The 20,649-nt window shown below is 34.0% G+C and overlaps 1 protein-coding gene across 5 annotated transcripts in view; it reads left to right on the plus strand.

Annotated features, from left to right (window-relative positions):
* The window catches only part of TET1 (tet methylcytosine dioxygenase 1), a 129,828-nt gene that overhangs the window by 104,279 nt on the left and 4,900 nt on the right, over positions 1 to 20,649 (plus strand). For 4 of the 5 annotated variants that reach the window (XM_061161666.1, XM_061161670.1, XM_061161669.1 and 1 more), the window contains 6 exons: positions 7,428 to 7,639; positions 11,062 to 11,212; positions 11,555 to 11,641; positions 15,025 to 15,114; positions 16,741 to 16,878; positions 19,846 to 20,194. In XM_061161666.1, coding sequence (XP_061017649.1) covers positions 7,428 to 7,639; positions 11,062 to 11,212; positions 11,555 to 11,641; positions 15,025 to 15,114; positions 16,741 to 16,878; positions 19,846 to 20,194 — 1,027 coding nt within the window. The remainder of the gene's footprint in view (positions 1 to 7,427; positions 7,640 to 11,061; positions 11,213 to 11,554; positions 11,642 to 15,024; positions 15,115 to 16,740; positions 16,879 to 19,845; positions 20,195 to 20,649) is intronic. The other variant, XM_061161668.1, reaches the window with a different exon arrangement.

Below are 20,649 nucleotides of genomic sequence, written 5' to 3' on the forward strand. Positions count from 1 at the left end.
TGGGCTCCAGTTTCATCCATCTTATTAGAACTGATTCAAATGATGAATTCACTATTCATAGCCTTTTTTTGTTGAGGTTATTTTTTGTATTTTTGTAAATAACACTTTATCATATATTTGCCGTTATCTCGTACTAGATTTTCTTTTAGCTTTAGTGATCTGACTGTTATCTTAGTATGAAAGTGAAAGTGTTAGCGGCTCAGTTATGTCCTATTCTTTTGGACTGTAGCCTGCCAGGCTACTCTGTCCATGGAGTTCTTAGGCAAGAATGCTGGAGTGGTAGCCATTCCCTTCTCCAGGGGAATCTTCCCAACCCTGGGATCGAACCCAGATCTCCTTCATTTCAGGCAGATTCTTTACCCTCTGAGCCACCAGGGGAGACCTATTTTATAGGAGCTTGAAATGCTTAGCAGGTCAAACTTACGTCACTTAATACGTGCCTTAGAGATTTTTCATCTTGCTGTGGAAACTTTTTCCACCCTAATACTATAAAAATAGTGTCTCCCGTATTCTTATAATTTTATGTATTGATTTAGTATTTGGTTAAAAAAGTTTTTTTTTTTTTTTTTTTTAATTTGGTTGTACCTCATTGCATGCAGAATCTTAGTTCCCAGACCAGGGATTGTGTCCTCTGCAGTGGAAACTTGAAGTCCTAACCACTGGACCACCAGGGAATTTGCCCCAGTTTTCCGTTGGTCATTGACCCATTAGGGAAGACCATTCCTAGGCTGGTACAGTTTTTGCTATAGCTTTGCAGAAAAGTTTTAAATTTAAAAGGACATTTATCTTTCATGTGTAGAGAGTCTTTTTCATGACTTAATATTCATTTATTCTTTCATATGAACTTTTAGAAACTAAGTATACGTAGAATGGGGAATAAATTGGTGACTAAAATAAAATCTTTCAATGTCTGACCTTCCAGCTAGGAACAACTTAATAAAGATTTACTTACATACATTTCCCTTAAGATAATCCTCACAGCTATATTTAATTTAATGTTTAAGCTGTAAACCAAATTTCTATTTGATTATTACTGGTATATATTAAACCTTTGAGTCTTCAAAATTTATAAGTAGCCACCTGTGTTATTCTCTTTAAAAATCCAGTAAAGTTTTGCTTCTCTTGAGTTTCCTACGAGGACTCAAATCTATAAAAAATAATTGTCTCCCAATTAGAATAATACTTGTTTTTAAAGTATGTTTTAAAAATCATCTTTAATTCTAGTTTTCAGAAACAATAGTTTGATTAACCTTTGTTCAGATATCTGCAGGTACCTGTAAATGTAGTAATTCTGACCCAACAAACACAATGCTGTGTTTCCAAAAGAACAGTTATATAATTATATATAATTATACAGTCTATACTGTAAGGTAAATTAATAGTTATAATGGAAGATAATTAAATGCCAACATACTATTTATCAACATTATGATTATTTTATTGTTTGTGCAAAGCAAAACTGTTTTTATCTAGAATTCTCTGGATTTTGGAGTCAGGCGAATAAAAAACTACTTAAGTAATTGCATGACCCATGTAAATGTACTATGGCTAGAAGTCAAGCTTGACTGCTGTATAGAAACTGTATTCCTTTTTTGCGATTCTTCTTTTCATATATTTTTTTTCTTCTATGTCTTAAGAATATAAAAAAATTGTTACCTACAGCTGCTTCCTCATAAATTACAACAGTAACTTTGTTTCTCAGAACAGTCTTCTCTTCCAGAGTGGCCTTAAACCTACTAGACAGTCAGAGATTATTTAGAATATCTGAGATGATCATTCTTGATCATGGTCTATCATGCCTCAAGAGCTCCCAGTTTAGAATTTAAATAGGTTATCCCATCCAGACCAAGTTAACAGAAATAATTTAGAATGTACATTTCAGAGCTGTACATACATAGGCTGTTGAAGCAGAAAAATTGATCATCTAGAATAAGGGGACTCCATCATAGAAATGCTAGGAAATTTTTTCATAATGATCATCAGACTGATCTTTTATTGCCATTTCTGGAGATATTCAGTACTATCCCAGTGATTACCACTGATACTTTAACTGCCAAAGAAAGTCTAGATCTTCAAAACCTTTATGAAGCAGTTGAAACTATTGGTTCTACTCCCTCTTCTGGGAAGTTTCACCTGGTTTCTAGGGGAAAAACAGGTTTCCCCCATCAATCTTCACCAACTCAAGTCAGACTGTCTATAATATACCCTCTTAGGTGATCTTGTTCAGGACTACACGGTGCATCATTTATGTGCTAGTTAATTCCTATCACTCGCCTGCTTGAGAATGGCTTTTAGAGGGAGCAGGGAGGGAGGACACCAAGAGCAGCTTTTGGTGGTTACAGGAAGGACTTCATTGAGCTGTTGACCTTTGAGCTACATCTTAAAAACTGAACAAGAAGTTCTCTCAGAAATTGAACCAATTATACATATTAACTTGATGAAGGGAGTTTTATAATCACAGGGTCCATTTGATATGGCTACAAGTGGCAGAATTCTTCCTTAAATAACACCTTTACTTTGTAGACTGGTTTTCCAAAAATCTTAGAATTGCCATTGTATTGGCTTGGCCAAAAAGTTCTTTCAGGTTTGTCCTTGTGATCTTACAGATAAACCTGAATGATTTTTTTTTTCCAATCCAATACTAGCTTATTTCTGGTGGCAAACTATTTTTTCAGTTTTTTAGGAAGGGTAATATCCATGAGGGCTTTCCAGGTGGCGCAGTGGTAAAGAATCCACTTGCCAATACAGGAGACTCAAGAGATGCTGGTTCGATCCCTGGGTCAGGAAGATCCCCTGGAGAAGGAGATGGCTACCACTGTAGTATTCAGTATGGGGTATATTTTTAGCACAAGTATTAAAAGAATGTATGATGTTTCATAAGATAACAATTGCATGTCATGTAATATAAGAATATTAAAAAGTGACAGGACAGTAGTCATGAACATTACATTACTCAAATTTTGGACACATCATTTACCATCTAAAGTGATTCTGGGGACTCCCCTGGAGGTTCAGTCATTAATACTCCATGCTTCCAGTGCAGGTGGCACAGGATTCCATCCTTAGACGGGGAACTAAGATCCCACATGGTGCTTGGCCACGGTAAATAAATAAAATAAAAAGTAAAGTGAATCTGTTGTGAGACCCTGGCTTCAACCACTTACCAATTAATATTTTGTTCCAGTTACCAAAAAATGTGATTTTTGCCAAATGTTTTAAAATTTGGACTGTTTGTATCACTTAAAATCTGTTTCTGAAATAAGACTTTCTGTCTTATTAATAGCATAACTTGTTTTTGAAATTTTTATAAAATCCAACCACATTGGGTTTTTGTGGTTTTTAACCATTCCTTCAACAAATATTTAATGAGAGTCTTCCATGAGCTGAGTTCTGTTCTCAGGAGCCAAGTATGCATTAAAAAAGCAAAGAAACTTAGTGGCTAATATTTATTAGATCCTAGATCTGTGCTACTATAGAAAAGTTAAGAAACTTGCTACAGTGTCATGAGCCAGTAAGTGACTAAGCAGTTTCTGGTTTTTGTTTTAAATTTAGATTAAGAAAAAAAAAATAATAAATTTAGATTAAGGTACACTATTTTAGTATAACATACATGCAGAAGACTTCACAAATTCTTTGATCACAGGTTTTCTAAAGTGCACACACTTGTGTAACCAGCAGTCACTATTACTTACCCCTCTGAATCACTCTCCTGCCCTCTACTGTTATTGATTAATCCTGTCTAATTTGAACCTTATGTAAATGCAGTCTTATCTCATAGCATTATAATTGTGAGACTAAGCAATGTTTTTTGTAAATGTAGATCATTCTCATCTCATTAAGCTGTTCTCTGGTGATTAATGTTTGGGTTGTTATCAGTTTCAGGTAGTGATGAATAGTGGTGCTGTCTTTGGGAAATACAAAAATATATTTCTGTTGGGTCAATACAGTTTTCCAAAATGGTTGTCTGTTTTTGCATTCTCATGAATAATGTACAAGTTGCTCTACATCTTTCTCAACACAACATTTTCTTTTTCATTTCTTTCCTTCCTTTAAAAAATGAAATTGTGGTAAAATAGCAATAATAAAAAATTTACTATCTTAACCATTTTTGAGTGTACAGTTCAGTAGTATTATATATTCACATTGTTTTAAACAGATCTCCCAAATATTTTCTTGCGAATAAGAAATTCTATCCCCATTAAACAATTCTCTATTTTTCTATCACATTTGCCCCTAACACCATTCTAGTTTACGTTTCTATGAATTTGACTACTTTAGATAACTCATAAAATGTTTGTTTTTTCATGACTGTTTTATTTCATTTTGAATTATGTCCTCAAAGTTCATTCATTTGCAGTGTGTGACAGGATTTCCTTCCTTTCTGTGTCTATTTCTTTGTGTGCATATACAATATTTTGTTTATCCTTTCATCTATTGATGACCATTTCGGTCAATTTTACCTCAGGGCTCTTGTGAGTAGTGATGAAATGGACATGGGAATGCAAAGATCTGTTTCAGACTTTATTTTCATTTCTTTCTGGTATATATTCAGAAGTGGGATTGCTGGGTCATATGATTGCTGGTTCTATTTTTAATTTTTTGAGGAACTTCATACTGTTTTGCATGGCAGTTAAACCATTTTAAAACCCCATTTAAATCCATGGCTGATTCATGTCAATGTATGGCAAAAACAACTACAATATTGTAAAGTAATTAGCCTCCAACTAATAAAAATAAATAGGAAAAAAAAATAAAACCCTATTTACATATGTAGTGCTTTCGAATTTTTTTATTTTGCTAGATGACTAATAATGTTGAGCATATTTTCATATGCTCATCATCTGTTTGGATGTTGTCTTGTGTTTAACTTCCTTGGTCAATTTTCTGCTTTGCTTTTATTACTCATTTGAGGAAGTTCTTTATATATTTTGGGTAAGAATAGTTTGTTGTTTATATATATGGCAGATATGTCTCACAATGTATTGATTGCTTTTATGCTTTCTTAATCTTTTATTAGTTAATATTTATGATAAACAGGAGTTCTTAATATATTCCAATTTATTGACATTTTCCTTTAGAATTATTAAATTTGGTGATGTTTTAAAATATTATATCCACTTCAAGGTCATGAAGGTATTTTCTTGTAAAAATTAACGTTTTGTCTTTTATAGTTAGATCTACAGTATAAATTGTTACTAGTGTGAATTAGGCATCAAGATCCATTTTTTCCCCCCATATGGATGTCTGTCCAGTACAATTTATGGAAAAGATTACTTTTTGCATTGGACTGCAGTGTCATTTGTCATAGTCAAGTGACCACATATATATGGCTGTTTTATATATATATATATATATATATATATATATATATAAAACATATATATATGTTCTGTTTTATTCCATTGATCTCCTTATCTGTCACTGCACCAATACTAAACTGTCTGTCTTTGCAATCAGTCTTGATACCTGATTAATCATTTTTTCTGTCTTTGTTCCTTTTTTTCTACTTCTTCGTCCTTTGCATTTCCATATAAACTTTGCAAAATCTTTGTCCATTTCCATGTCCAAACAAAACTAATTCTAGTAGGGCTTTGATTGGAATTGTATCAAATGTAGCAACAAACTTTGGGGAAATTAACATCATTATAATAATTACTATTCCATGAAAATAGTATGTCAATTTATTTAGGTCTTCTTTAATTTCTTTCAATAATATTTCTATAATTTTCAGACGTCTCATACAAGTTTAATATTCGTCTTACTCTGATTAGACTACTATGAGAAAATACCAGAATGGATGGCTTATAAACAGCAAATTCATTTCTCACAGTTCTTTGGTTTTTAAGTTGAGGATCAGGGTGCCAGCATGATTGGTGGGTCCTTTTTCTCCATGTCTTCACATGGTAGAAGGAGCTAAAGAGACAAAGGGGTCTCTTTTATAAGAACACTGTTGCCATTAGTGAGGGCTTCCTCCTCATGACCTAATCATCTCCATCTCCCAAAGTCTCTATTAATACCATTGTTTGGATTTAGAATTCATTATATGAATTTTGGATGAACATAAATATCCATAACACAGTGATACATAAGCAGCTTACTGAAACTTTTAGAGACTCAGTATGCTTAATTTTCTTTCATTCACTGAAAGAGCTATGGAAGATCTAGAAAAGGCACAAATACAGTGAATAAATAGCATTTTAGCATTTTCTACACAAAGACTATTACTATAACTTTGTTGGTTTGACAGCATGAAGATTATCTGGTGTGATTTTGTTTGATACAATATCATTTTGCATTTGAGCTTATTTGGAAGCAAATGTATTTTTTGGCTGTAAAAGGACATAAAAACATAGAAAAAAATTTTAATGTAAATAATTGTGTTTAGGGGGAAGGTCCTAAAGCCAACTCTACTCAAGGGATGCCTTGGTAGCAATGATTGTTAACCATCTGGAGTGACAGAAGAAAGTGATATTGGGTAACTAACATCTTAAGAAGTTTCATCTCAAGTTTTTGTAATATTGTAGCAACAAAAATGGAATATTAATTATGCTATTGGGTGCTCCATTGTCCTCACAGGGTTGGGCAGTTTCATCATTTACTGATTACATACTGATTGATCTAATTAGTCTCTCTGTAATTTGCGATATGTGGAAGGAGTTTTAAGCATAGTAATTAAATGTAATTAACAAAAATAAACAGTAGGACCACTGAACAGTATTTTAAATACTTAGGAATCTTTTTTTAGCAACCCATGTGTATGATGCAGTGTAAGATAAATGGTTAAATATTCAAAATTGCTTATAATTTGCATTCTCTGTCAGCTGGAATATCTTAATCTTAATATGGGTATGATAACTATCTGTGGCAGCATGGAAAAAAATCGCAGGAATATTTTATGTACATATGCTTTATGTACATATTTATGTACATATGCTTTATGTACGTATGAATTGTTTTTTATATGGCAAAACCATTTGCCCTAGGCAAATATCCATAGTTTTTCTCAGATGCTAAATATCAGTGCTCAGAGCTTATTTTTAATGTTGGGAGTACTAGGTTATTTCCATTTAGCTAGATTTGTCCTGTTGTGGCAATTATGGAAGAGCAGATGAGTTAATTAGGCTCTTTTCCATGGGATTCTCTGTTGTCTGTTTTGCAATACTGTGTCAACAGTGAAATAAAACACAAACTGTTTCCACAGATTTCTGTTCAGCCTGTTTGTTAGTCAAGTAACCTTGGATACCCTGTGATGAGTTGTGTGGAGGCAGCTAATCTAACAACTAAAGGCCTTATAGGCGTCAAATCTTTTAAGAAATAGTAAGTTTAAAAAGCTAGAATGTAGTGATGAAGAACTTTAAAAGCCATATCCACTGCATTTGACATTAGGTTTCTTGTTTTCCACAAATGTATACATTCTGTTTTGACAGGTTTTAAGAAGAAGCAGCGACGAAGAGAAAGTTCTTTGTCTGGTTCGACAGCGTACAGGCCACCACTGCCCAACAGCTGTGATGGTGGTGCTCATCATGGTATGGGACGGCATTCCTCTCCCCATGGCGGACAAATTGTACTCGCAGCTTACCGAGAGTCTCAAGTCATACAACGGTCATCCCACAGACCGAAGATGCACGCTCAATGAAAAGTAATCAAATCTGCTTTGTACTGTTTTAACATCAGTTTTATATCTTGTTAAATTGACTACCAAATAATAGACACATATATATAATAGATGAGGACAGAATTTTAGGTATTATGCAACTGAAAAGAATGAACATTGCTTAAGAGAGAGACTTTATTTCATAGTGAGTTAAGGCCATTTTAGGATCTTTTCTTTAATTCTTTGCTTGTTCCCATTTTTGATACCTGATCTTTCTCAGCCCTGGAGTCTGAAAGAGAGAGATTTTTCTATAAAGAATCAACTCCTACAATAGAATTGTAGCATATTCCATTTTCTCTAGCAATGTAAGAGAATATCCATTTTTCTATAGCTTTCATTGTAGTCAAACTTGAATTTTGCCCATTTAATAGGGGATAAATGTCTTCAATTTCTTTTGATTTGCATTTTTCATATTATGACTGAATATTTTTTCATATGGTTAAGAACATCTGCCATTTGTTTTTTAGTTTTTTAATTTCATTGAAGTATGGTTGATTCACAATATGTGTTAATTTCAACTGTACAGCAAATTGACTTAGTTATACATGTTCAGTTCAGTTCAGTCGCTCAGTCATGTCCGACTCTTTGTAACACCATGGACTGCAGCACGCCAGGCCCACCTGTCTTTCACCAACTCCTGGAGTTGACTCAAAACTCGTGTCCATTGAGTCAGTGATGCCATCCAACCATCTCATCCTCTGTCGTCCCCTTCTCCACCCGCCTTTAATCTTTCCTAGCATCAGGGTCTTTGCAAATGAGTCGGTTCTTTGCATCAGGTGGCCAAAGTATTGGAGTTTCAGCTTCAGAATCAGTCCTTCCAATGAATATTCAGGATGGATTTCCTTTAGGATTGACAGGTTGGATCTCTCTGCAGTCCCAGGGTGTTTTTTTAATGTCACTTATTATATCTCTTTTCCCTTACTGTTTCTGAATTTTTAGTGATATTTAAGACCATTTTTCTTTCACACGAGCTCTAGAATAATTTACCCATGTTTTCTTTTATTTCTTGTTGAAATCAGAAATTTTTCAAACAGAAATCATTTAAGATTTATGCTGGATAGAAGTGAGAAGAGATCCATTTCTATTCTTTTTTCCATTTACCACAACCCTACTTGGTAGAGTTCTTCTTTCCCCCTTGACTCGAAATACTAACTTTATACAAAAATCAAGTCCTCTCTCTTATGAATTCTGTAAATTATAGAGGCATTATACATTTTAATATTTAGTAAGACTAGCTCACCATTCTTATTTTTTCAAGGCTTTTTAAAAAATGTTTCTTTCAAATGAACTTCACAATCAATTTGTCTAGTTTTAAGATAAATCTAATGGTATTTTTAATGGGATTACATTAACTTTGAATAAACAGACATTATTCTGATGTTGAATCTTACATCCCATTAAAAGATTTTTCTTTTCATTTGTTCAAGTGTTTGTGTTCTTCAACAGTGTTTTCTATGGTTTTCCTCAAAAAGTTCTCTTTTTTAAAAAAAAGAAATGTCATTTTACAAATTATAAAATATCCCCTCTCAAACCTCCTTACCATGGACAGAGGAGCCTGGTAGGTAGGGGTCGCAAAGAGTCAGACATGACTGAGTGACTTCACTTTAACCTCCTCACAGGATTGTTCGTATATCTTCCAGAGTATTTTTTTATGCTTAAAATCATTTCATTATACTTATTATTTTTCTAATGCCAATAAATACGTATACATAATTTTAATATCTATTTTATTATGTGGCTTCATAATAATAATACCTCTAATATAGAGAAACTGTTGTAAATTGTGTACATATAAGCTTATTTTTCCCAATAACTCATAAATAAGTCTTATGCTATTTCACTCAATGTAGATCCAACCTATTTTTTTAAATTTATATTTACAGAAATGATGCAAGAATACTTCAATGAATTCTTATATACCCCTTACCTTAACCTATTTGTGGAATCATTATTTCTCATTCCACAAATAATCACACAATGTACTTAAGCTTACATGTCATTATCATTACTGCTTTTTTCTATACTTTCTTCTGGATAATTTGTGAAGTAGTTGCAAACTTTTACTTCTAAATAATACTTCAGAGAATGAGAACATTCCCAGTACAATTATCACAACCAGGCTATTTCACTTGGATAACATGCTCTTCTCTACTTCAAATGTCATCTACTTTCCTATAGTGTACTGCATACTAATTTTCTCCCACCTAGGATTTGATGGAATAAGTTATTTTGTCTTTTGAGTTCCTTAGTACTTTTGTCTGTCTTTTTTCTGTGTTTCATAGCACTGTATTTTTGAAAGGGACAAGCTAATTTTGCAAACTGTTGCTCAATTTTTTATTGTCTTCCTGATTCAATTCAATTCAGGAATTATTGGCAAGAATACTACACTCAGTTCACAATATTAGGAGCTATTTTAAAGTCTTTTTGTCTCATCATTGGTGATGTTGACTGTTTAGGAGAAAATTTTAGGTCTCATAGTTAATAGCTAAACTACATTCTCAGTTCAGGAAGATCCCCTGGAGAAGATCCCCAGGGAAGCCGGTATTCTTGTTCTTCCCTAGTGGTTCAGACGTAAAGAATTCACCTGCAGTGCAGGAGACCTGCGCTTGATCCCTGAGTTGGGAAGATCCCCTGGAAGAAGGCATGGCAACCCACTCCAGTATTCTTGCCTGGAGAATCCCCATGGGCAGGGGAGCCTGGTGGCCTGCAGTCCATGGGGTCGCAAAGAGTTGGGCACAACTGAGTGACTAAACACAGTACATTTTTCTACTTTTTTGACTTCTTTGAAATTCTGCAATTTAAAGTTTCTCTTTGATACTCTTTGCATCTTATTTTTTTTCTTTTTAAGTAATTGTAATCTTCTGCTCCCTTTAAAGTATATGTTTTATCTTAGTGAAAGTTAGAATAATTGAACTATTCCTCCTTCATATTTGGCATTTTCCTGACTTTCACAACTAAATATAGTTCTGATTTCAAATTTCTATATTCTTTTATTTATTTTAAAAAATGTACTTTTTAATTGCTTGTATTTTTAAATCCAATGAGGTGCTATAATTGTCAACTTCTGATAGGAAACTGATCTATGATTAAAATCCAGACCCTTTATTTCCTTCCCTTGGATATCTCCAAGTCAAACAAGGTTATATATATTTCAGATCTGTATGGTTTCTTGCCTTTTATTGGATTTACAATCTTGAACAAACATTTTAATTGAAGCTTTAGTTACATTCAAGTATTATTAACTTTGTGTTGTTAACACTACCTTAGATAAAATAAGTAATGAAATAGGTGTGTTAAAATAATTTCATTATCCATCCATGCTTCTATATATATATGAACCTGAAATGTTCTGTTTGAGGTATTATGCTACTTTATCAGTTCATTCCCTTGCAATTATCATCTTACAGTCGTACCTGTACATGTCAAGGAATTGATCCAGAGACTTGTGGAGCTTCCTTCTCTTTTGGCTGTTCATGGAGTATGTATTTCAATGGCTGCAAATTTGGTAGAAGCCCAAGTCCTAGAAGATTTAGAATTGATCCAAGTTCTCCCTTACACGTAAGTGTTCTTTTTACTTATGAATTACACTTATTAATATGTAAGTACATTTCTTAAAAATTTTTTTAAATTATAAAAAAATTAATATTGGAACATAATGACAAAATAGTAACTATATGTGTGTATATATATATATAAGAAAATAGTTTAAAATTCTAAATAATATAGGTAAAATTTTTAATTATCAACCCAAATTCCAATTGTCCCTGACTCCCTCCTTCCCTCACCCTAAAGAGAATCACTGTTAAAAAAAACCTAGAATTTTATACCCAGCCAAAGTAGGAACAATGAATAAAGCTATTTGCCAACATTTCAAAGACTCAGTAAGTTTACTACCCACAGCACTACTATGAAAGAATTACTAAAGGACGTAATCCAGAAAGAAGATATATGAAACCGGAACCAATCTGTCCGGAACACGAGGCCATGGTGAGCAAAGAAATTAGTCAACCTTATTGTTAAGTTTAAATTAAATAAGTTGAGTACTTACATTTTTTAATTGAAATAACAACCTATAAGTATAATTCAATACTCTTCTCAAATCAGGGGTGGGTAGGCAATGGGAGGGGGTGGGGCACCTATATAAATTAAGTGTGGCAATGTTTTATGATTGTTTGGAATGGGGAGAATTTAGATAGTGATTAAGTCCAAGATCAGTGTTTTTCAAGCTTTGTGCTGTGACCAAGAGTATAAAAACATTTTATACTATAAGTATTTGGAAAAATATATCTTCAAATGAATAGATAAAACTATCACAAAATAACATTTAGCCTTATTACATATGACAAAGATAATATTTAAATATTAAAAAGTCAATATCTGACAGTTATTGCTGAGGATCACTATGATGCAGCAAAGCATTTTTTAATAAAATTTCATTTCTTTAAATTCTAGTTTTGACCTACCAAACTGAATTCTTAGCCCACTGAAGAGTCATGACCCACAGCTTGGAAAATACTGCTCTAAATATTGTCAGAAAAACGTATTTGAGAAGTGTATATTTAAAAATTTTTAGATGAATACAAATATAATTTATAACCTTTGAACTAGTTGTGGAAAAAAAATCCATTCATCAGTCAGCAAGGTTAGTTTAAAAAATCTAACTGAGATATCATATCTAATTGGGATATAAGATAAATAGGAAACACAAAATAAAGCAGCAGGAGTTAATCTAATTGTATCTATAATACAAGGAATGTAACATCTTTCAGGAAAGCTCAGAATAAGTAAATAATCCCTTTAAAGAGTAATCAAAATTATTTGTTTTCTCTAGAGTTCCCATCTACTGTAATAAAAGAGGGAAATCACTCTAGAGAGCAACTGTCTTTTACAGATAAAATACCTTAGAAGAAATCTAACAAGAAGTTTATCAGAATTTTAAGGCAGAAAACTATAGTAAAAGGACATATAAAATACCTGATAATGAGAAGGTAGTATGTATGTTCAAAGGTCAGAATATTGGATAATGAGATGTGAATTCTTCCTTAAAATAAACCTTAAAATAAAAGTTATTTTTTTCTAAATAATTATCTGATGAAGCTGCTATATTCTATAACACTCATATAATAAATGGATGATCAGTTTTTGCTTATGGTTATTATTAACAATGAGTAATGTTTATGTAGTGTTTGTAATACAGGAAGAAGCATTCCTCTCTTCAGGAACTGAGAAAAGACCAGTGTGAAGCTCAGTAGGCTAGGGAAAGTGAGGTGCATATAGTGCCCTTTAAGAACATAGGAAGATCATCGAAGAATGTTAAAGCAGAGAGTAATATAATGATACCTTTTTTTTTTTCTTCCTTTTTTTTTTTTTAAATGGGATGTCTCTGGCTGCTCTGTGGACTGGAGTTGGCCAAGAGTTCATTTAGTAAGATAGGCTAGCTATGAGAATAGTCCAAAGAAGGGATAGTAGTGACTTAGAATATGGCTGTGAGAGAAGAAATGATAAGTAGTAGTTCTGGACAGGTTGTTAAAACTAGGTGCTATTCCTTGACAAACGGTGTGGTGAAACAAGACTAGGTTTATATGAAGACAGAGTATTGATTCAGTTTGGATGCATTGGCTTGGAGATTCTTAAGAGAAATCCAAATGAGGCTATCTGGTCATTAATAAGAACCTCAGGGTTAATGTGATCCAGGTGATAGTTGTAGGCATTGATGTGGAGATGATGGCCCGAGAGATAAGGTGTAGGGTGAGAAGGGCAGAGGGATGTAGGGCGTGAGCCCCATTATGTAAAGATCTAATAAGAGATCTCCAATACACCCACTCATTCTAATGAAACAGTTAGAAAGTAAGGATTTTTATAATATGGATAAAGAAACTGCATTCAATAATAATCATCTATTTAAGTTTTATTTTTTTTCTATTTACCTGCTTTATTTCATTTGTATGCAAGACATGTTACTTCGTAAGATAAAAAATTGCCCAACCTGACTAGTGACATTGAATGATTCATAACATTCTTTTAGCAGTAAAACACAATTTACCCTACCCAATATCTCAAGTGCGATAAAATATAATAAAGTCTTTTAACTAGGCATTTAAATAGTAATTCTGAAGTTTTCCTCAAATTATGTGTCAGTATAGCCAGGAAGGGTTTTTGTTGTTGTTGCTGTTAGTGGTCTGACCTCCCTGACTATATTTATTACGCTACACTGAGTAACAGATATATAAGTAGACAGATGAATAGAAGAGAGCAGTTTAGATATAGACCCTATGTATATGAATTTCCTTTTCAATGAACACACCAACTGAAATGAGTAGGAAAGTAAAAGGATTATCACTGGTCCTCTGCAGTTGCCAAGACTGAGTCTTCTTATAAAGCACTCGAGAATTAACTTCCTATGTCTACATTGCTATGTGGCTTTGGTTTTTATAATAGTTTGCTGCATACCGGAGGGGAACTGATCCACAAGAAGGTTTTCCTTCCTCATCTCCCAGAACACAAATGAGACAGAAACCTTCAAACCTCTGAGGTCCTTCATTGCTTCAGTTCTTCATCTCTTGTCTTTTGTGACTGATCATTTATCAATCTCTGATTTGATTTAGGATACAGTCATCTCTGAAAAACTATCACGATGTTTTTCCAAACTATTGTTACTAAAGGCTCCTTTCTCTCCTCCATACCTCTTGTCACCAGTGGCATTTTTACTACTCTTGTCACGACAGTTTTCCTTTGAAAAAGTCTTACATGTTTCTACTATCATTAGACCCCAGAATCTTGATAAAGTGTTAAGGCTTCTCCACAGTTCTATCAAATCTTCCTCAGTTTGTAGACATTACTGTGTAGAAAAGAAAACACTGGATTTAGACAGCCTATTGCCTACTTATTATATTTGAAGCTCTTAGCACGGGGATCTGATACACAGTATGTGCCTTATATGTGTTGCTCTCCCATCTCTGTTATAGACGCTTGTTTCACTGTGGGAATTCTTCCACATCTCCACTTGCCACCAGGAAAGTTGTCTTGATTTACTTCAAGTGCCCTCTACTATTAAATAAATATACAATATGGTTCTTGTTTGGACATGAGCAACTTTGTAACTTACCTCTAACACCAGTTAGATTTCTCATTAGCGGATAACATAGACTTCTAATTTCAAAAGACTAAATCTAAGCATAACAATGACTAATAATTTAGATTTTATGGTAGCAATCATGTCATTTTCCATGGTAGCTTATCAGGGTAAGTATGAACTGTGCACCAACAACGAACATATCAGCAATGAGGTAGAATTCGTTTTCATATGTTATATAAATTCATCACTCATATGTAATTATGAAACAACTTTTATGGACTGTCTTTTCCTATAGGAAAAAAACCTTGAAGATAATTTACAGAGTTTGGCTACAGAATTAGCTCCAATTTATAAGCAGTATGCTCCAGTTGCTTATCAAAACCAGGTATGTTTTAGGACCTTATATAGAGCTTTTAAACATGGTTGAAATTTACATCTAAACAATGTCCTTGTTAACAGAAATTGTTTTTCAAATTTTACCCCAATGTAGATCTTTTATTGACAGTTATAAAAATTATCTAGTGTTTTTTAAAAAACAGCATTATGACAATTGAGGACTTCCCTGATGTCTCAGATGGTAAAGTGTCTACCTGCAAAGAAAGAGATCCGGGTTTGATCCAAGGGTTGAGAGGATCCCCTGGAGAAGGAAATGGCAACCCACTCCAGTACTCTTGCCTGGGAAATCCCATGGCCGGAAGAATCTGGTAGGCTACGGTCATTGGGGTCGCAAAGAGTAGGAAAGTACTAAGCGACTTCACTTTCATTTTTTTTTCATGGCAATTGAATCAAATATCCACAATGAGATTTAATTCAATTGGGAAGTGGGGGAGATCAGGAGATATCGGCCAAGGGGTACTAACTCCCAGCAATGAGATAAATAAGACCTGGTACACAGCTTGTTGGCCATATTTAATAATATTGTGTTATACTTAAAAGTTTTAATTATGTCTTAAATGTTACCTCTACACACCAAAAAATTGTAATTATGTTTAACTAACCTTATTGTGGTAATCATTTTGTAACATATACATGTATCTAGTGATCACATTGTATACCTTAATCTTACATATGTTATGTATGTCGATAATATCTCCATAAAACTGAGGTGGGAAAACACCTTTTTTAAAGAAAAGAAAAGGATAACCATACATTGGGAGAAAATAATGGTAAATCATATAGCAGACAAACTAGAAAATAAGTATAAAATACCTTTTAAACGTAACCAGGAAATTCCCTGGTGGTCCAGTGAGTGGTTAGGATTCCTCAATTTCACTGCTGAGGGTGAAGGTTCTATCTCTGGTCAGGGAAATAAGATCCTGCAAACAGAGCAACTAGGACAAAAAACAAATGAAAATGAAAAACATAACCAGGGGTGCATATTTTTAAAATATGAGATAAAAATTAAAATATTTATTTGTATTATCACGAATAACAAGTTCTCTGTTAAATTCCATTTTGTTTTTCATTTTATTTATTTATTTGCTTCTTTATTTATTTGCTAGGCCGGGTCCTGGTTGCAGCACATGGGATCTTTGATCTTAGTTGCAGCATGTAGGGTATAGTTCCTTGACCAGGGATCAAACCTGGTCTCCCTGCACTGGGAGCCTGGAGTCTTAGCCACTGGACCACCAGGGTGTTTCTCCAACCTTTCATTTTAAACAGTTACAAATTGACTTTCTATACTGGTTTTATAGACCTTGAAAACTGGATGCATGATCAAAGCACTATGTTAGTCTTTTCTCCTAATGAAATATTTCAGGCTACTCTTCTTATTTATCCACCACCAAGTATTAATGTCCTCCTGTTGCCTTCAGTGATTGTCATTTTAATTCATGTAGTCTCAAATTCTTTACCCTGAATATTAATTACTAAACTACACAATCACTGATAATCGAAATCTCTGAAATAATAAGCATAATTAAGTTATAAACTTGTCATAAAGTGATTTTTATCTTTATTGAAGGTGATTCTTTTTGTCTCTTAAAACTGTGGGTAATTCATTACTCTTCAGGTGGCGCTTGAACATATTGCCCGAGAATGTCGGCTTGGGAAGAAAGAAGGTCGTCCTTTCTCCGGGGTCACTGCTTGCCTAGACTTCTGTGCCCATCCCCACAGGGACATTCACAACATGAATAATGGCAGCACAGTGGTATGTACCTGGGTCGCTTTTAATTCTAAAGACTCCATCAACATATTCGCTGAGGTCCTGATATCAACAGTGCTACCCAAAAGTTATAGAACCAGCCTGAAATATTTTGTTGAATGTCTCAAGTTACATATTGTGGTAGGTTTGTTGGGATGGAGGACTACATGGTTATTCAAAGCTACCATTCTCTGCTATCAAACTGGTAGGTAGGAAATTAAGCAATTTAATATTACTTTTTTTGCCATCTGTACTTCATAGGTTTTTTGTTTGTTTTGGCCCCACATCACGGGCTGCAGGATCTTAGTTCACTCGCCAGGGATAGGGCCCCATCTCCCTTGTACTGGAAATGTGGAGTCTTAACCACTGGATCACCAAGGAATTCCCATTTTCAGGGTTTTTGTGAGGGAACTGTGTGCCAAAATTTTAATGTTGGTTCTTAATACTAGTTTGTAGGAGTATTTAGAAGAAATATTTGCACATATATGTGCTTGTTATGTTTACAGCCATGGAAAACAATCACATGCTTCTAGCGTGAAATCAATCAAAATATATTTAAAGTAAGGAGAAGACCTCAGGAAAGATCATGCAATAGTCCTTTTATAAGGGAAATGAGTTTGCTTCAAGTAGATAAACTTCTTACCCAGTAAAACAGAGAGTGATTACCTCTATTTCTGAACTATACCAGTTTGGCCTCTTTGAAGACAGAGCTATGATTGTTCCACTTTGATTGAATGTGTACTGTCTGATCCATCAAAACGCAGTCTTCCTTCCTTATTTGGTCTGTGCGGTCTATCAGCAACAGATTAAGGAGCAGAAATAACTTTTTGCCTATCATGCCTTTTCACTGATGTTGACTCTGGTCTCTGAGACTAATGTTATTTTCAAATGCTGAAATTTTACAAATCCATCCAGATGAATCTTAGCTGAAGAGTAATTCAACATCTTGCTTGGCTAGTACACTTTCCATCAGTTCCTTCATTAGAGATAATTATTAGTGATCAGATTGGATTAGGTTGAGAGTCAAACTAAGTTTTGATTCTCCTTCTCTTACGTACTATTCAATGCTTGTTCTCTGCATTCCTCTCATTGCTCATGCAATGAGGCGCATACCTAGAACTTGGCGTGATGCTCGATTTCCCCATCTCTGAAAACGTGAACTCCTGAAAGTTTTCTGCCAACTCTTCTTCCTCCTTGTTTCCCTGGTCTTTGTAATTATGCTCCTGCCTTGTCTTTGTCCCCTTCTTAGTTTCCCTGTGACCAAATAAATTGAAGTAAACATTTATAAGTGAAATATTCTAATTTTAAAGATGATTATTTTTAAATTATTAACAAATTACACCGAAAAGAGTTCAGTGTTTCAGGCCTTGATGGTAAATGTGACTGTAGATGTTTAGAAAGGAATGTGACTTTAAAAACCTTTAACATACTTTATCACCTGTATCCATTAAGTTCTATCAACTTGGAGAAATCAAATCTTGCAGTTTCCAGTCTTACAACACCTTGCTGTCTTAGAAAGAGATCTTAGTTGTGGAAGAAATGTTTTAATGAAAAAATAATGAGATCATTGGATATATTTTTTGATGGATCTTTAAAGACATTTGAAAATTAATTATCATTAAAATATTAATTTATGATAAATATAATTTTATGTGTCAAAGTCAGGGATTTCCTACATTTCCATGTATTTTCATTTATCTACAATGAATAGAAATAACTTAGAAAAAACTTTATTTTCAACTGTAGCATAATTAATTGCTTTACAATATTGTGTTGGTTTCTGCCATACAGCAACAAGAATCAGCCATAAGTAAACATACGTCCTTTTCCTGTTGAACCTCCCTCCCACCTCAGAAATAACTTGTAAAGAGAAGGCTGAGATTGGCTATATTCAAGACAAAATTTTTATTTTTTAAAGTTATTGATTTTTGGCTGTGCTGGTCTTCATTGCTTTGCGCTGGCTTTCTCTAGTTATGGTGATTGGGGGCTACTCTTGATTGCAGTGTGGGCTTCCCATTGCAGTGGCTTTTCTTGTTGTGGATCATAGGCTCTAAGCACACAGGCTTAGTTTCTGCTTGGCAACTGGAATCTTCCTGGACCTGGGATTGAAGGCGGTGTCCTCTGCATTGGCAGGTGGCTTCTTATCCACTGCACCACTGGGGAAGTCCAAGACAAAATTTTCTTAAGAAGTCCCATATTACATCCAAGAAAAAGACAGATTTACTGTTATACTCCTAACTAAAAGCAAAATGGGACAGAACAATTCTTTATCCAGATAAAATATTTCAGCTAATTTTTAAAAGTATTGGGGTATATAAGTCCTGCGAGAAAATGAAATCTCCTGGGCTTCTTTTGCTTCATTAGTATCTGTCAATTTTTTTAATGAAGAAGAGAAAAAAAACTCACCTCGACAAACAGGGCAGGGTAAAATATGTGTAGATAAATTTCACTTACAAGCAGAAGTGAAAAAATCATAGAGGAAATCACAGCAACTTAGAAAATTCCTCAGGATCTAACCACCTCTAAGCAAGGAATGTGACATTATTCAAATAGTAAGAAATAGTGTGATTTGTAGCCTGAAGTAATATCTTTTATTCATTGCTATTTAATATGATGATAGTGAACAATTCAGTAACTGTTAACTGTGGGAAAATGTGGAATATAACAAAGAAGCCTTAATATTGAAAATATTATAAAATTCATAAACATGTATAATATGTACTTAGAAAATCAACTCAAAATTAAACTGGTCTGCTTAAAACCAATTGATAAGTTACTCATATTGAATAGCATTGAGTAACTAGATATATAAAATATTCTTCCAAAATGAATTAACATATCACAGTAACCAATTTAAAATAGTTCCCTTTCACGATGGCAACAATAAATAAGCAGGAGCAACTAAGAAGGTAGGAATAACTGTGATGAATGTGCAGGATCTCTAGTTCCCATTTCATGTTTTCTTCCTATCAGGTCTGCACTTTAACACGAGAAGATAACCGCTCATTTGGTGTTATTCCTCAAGATGAGCAGCTGCATGTGCTTCCTCTTTATAAACTTTCAGACACAGATGAATTTGGATCAAGGGAAGGAATGGAAGCCAAGATCAAATCTGGGGCCATCATGGTCCTTGCACCCCGCCAGAGAAAAAGAATGCGATTTACTCAACCCGTTCCTCGTTCTGGGAAGAAGAGAGCAGCGATGATGACAGAGGTTCTGGCGCATAAGATAAGGGCTGTGGAAAAAAAATTTATTCCTCGAATCAAGCGGAAGAATAATTCAATGACAAACAACAGTAAGGCTTCATCACTGCCCCTTTTAGGTAAGATTTATGGACTCTGATAATTTTCTGTGTGCAACTTTCACTGGCAGTTGGGTTTGCACTTGGCCTTTGCATCTTCATCTTTGTTACTCTTTTGAGAGTGAGGCATTATGAAAAGAAAACTTTAGATCAGATACCAGTCAATGCAATTAGCTAATTATTTTTATATAGTTCATTTAGAATTCAAAAGAAGACACAGTATATTTCCATATTCTTGCCAGAATTATAAGTCAACCAGAAAGTGACCTATCAGTATTTCTTAGTATTTTTTTCCCCCTCTATTCATACTTAAAAAAAGAAAGTACAAAACCAAAGCATGTTCTTATTGTTTGTTCCCCAGCTATTGTGAACCAATACACTGTCTCAACACAGATAAAATGACATCACTTCCTTGAAGTCTTACTTCGTCAGCTTCAGCATCAGTTTAAGTAGTTCATTCAATAAATATTACTGAG

Source organism: Dama dama, chromosome 15 (assembly GCF_033118175.1).
Source record: "Dama dama isolate Ldn47 chromosome 15, ASM3311817v1, whole genome shotgun sequence".
Lineage (NCBI taxonomy): Eukaryota > Metazoa > Chordata > Mammalia > Artiodactyla > Cervidae > Dama > Dama dama.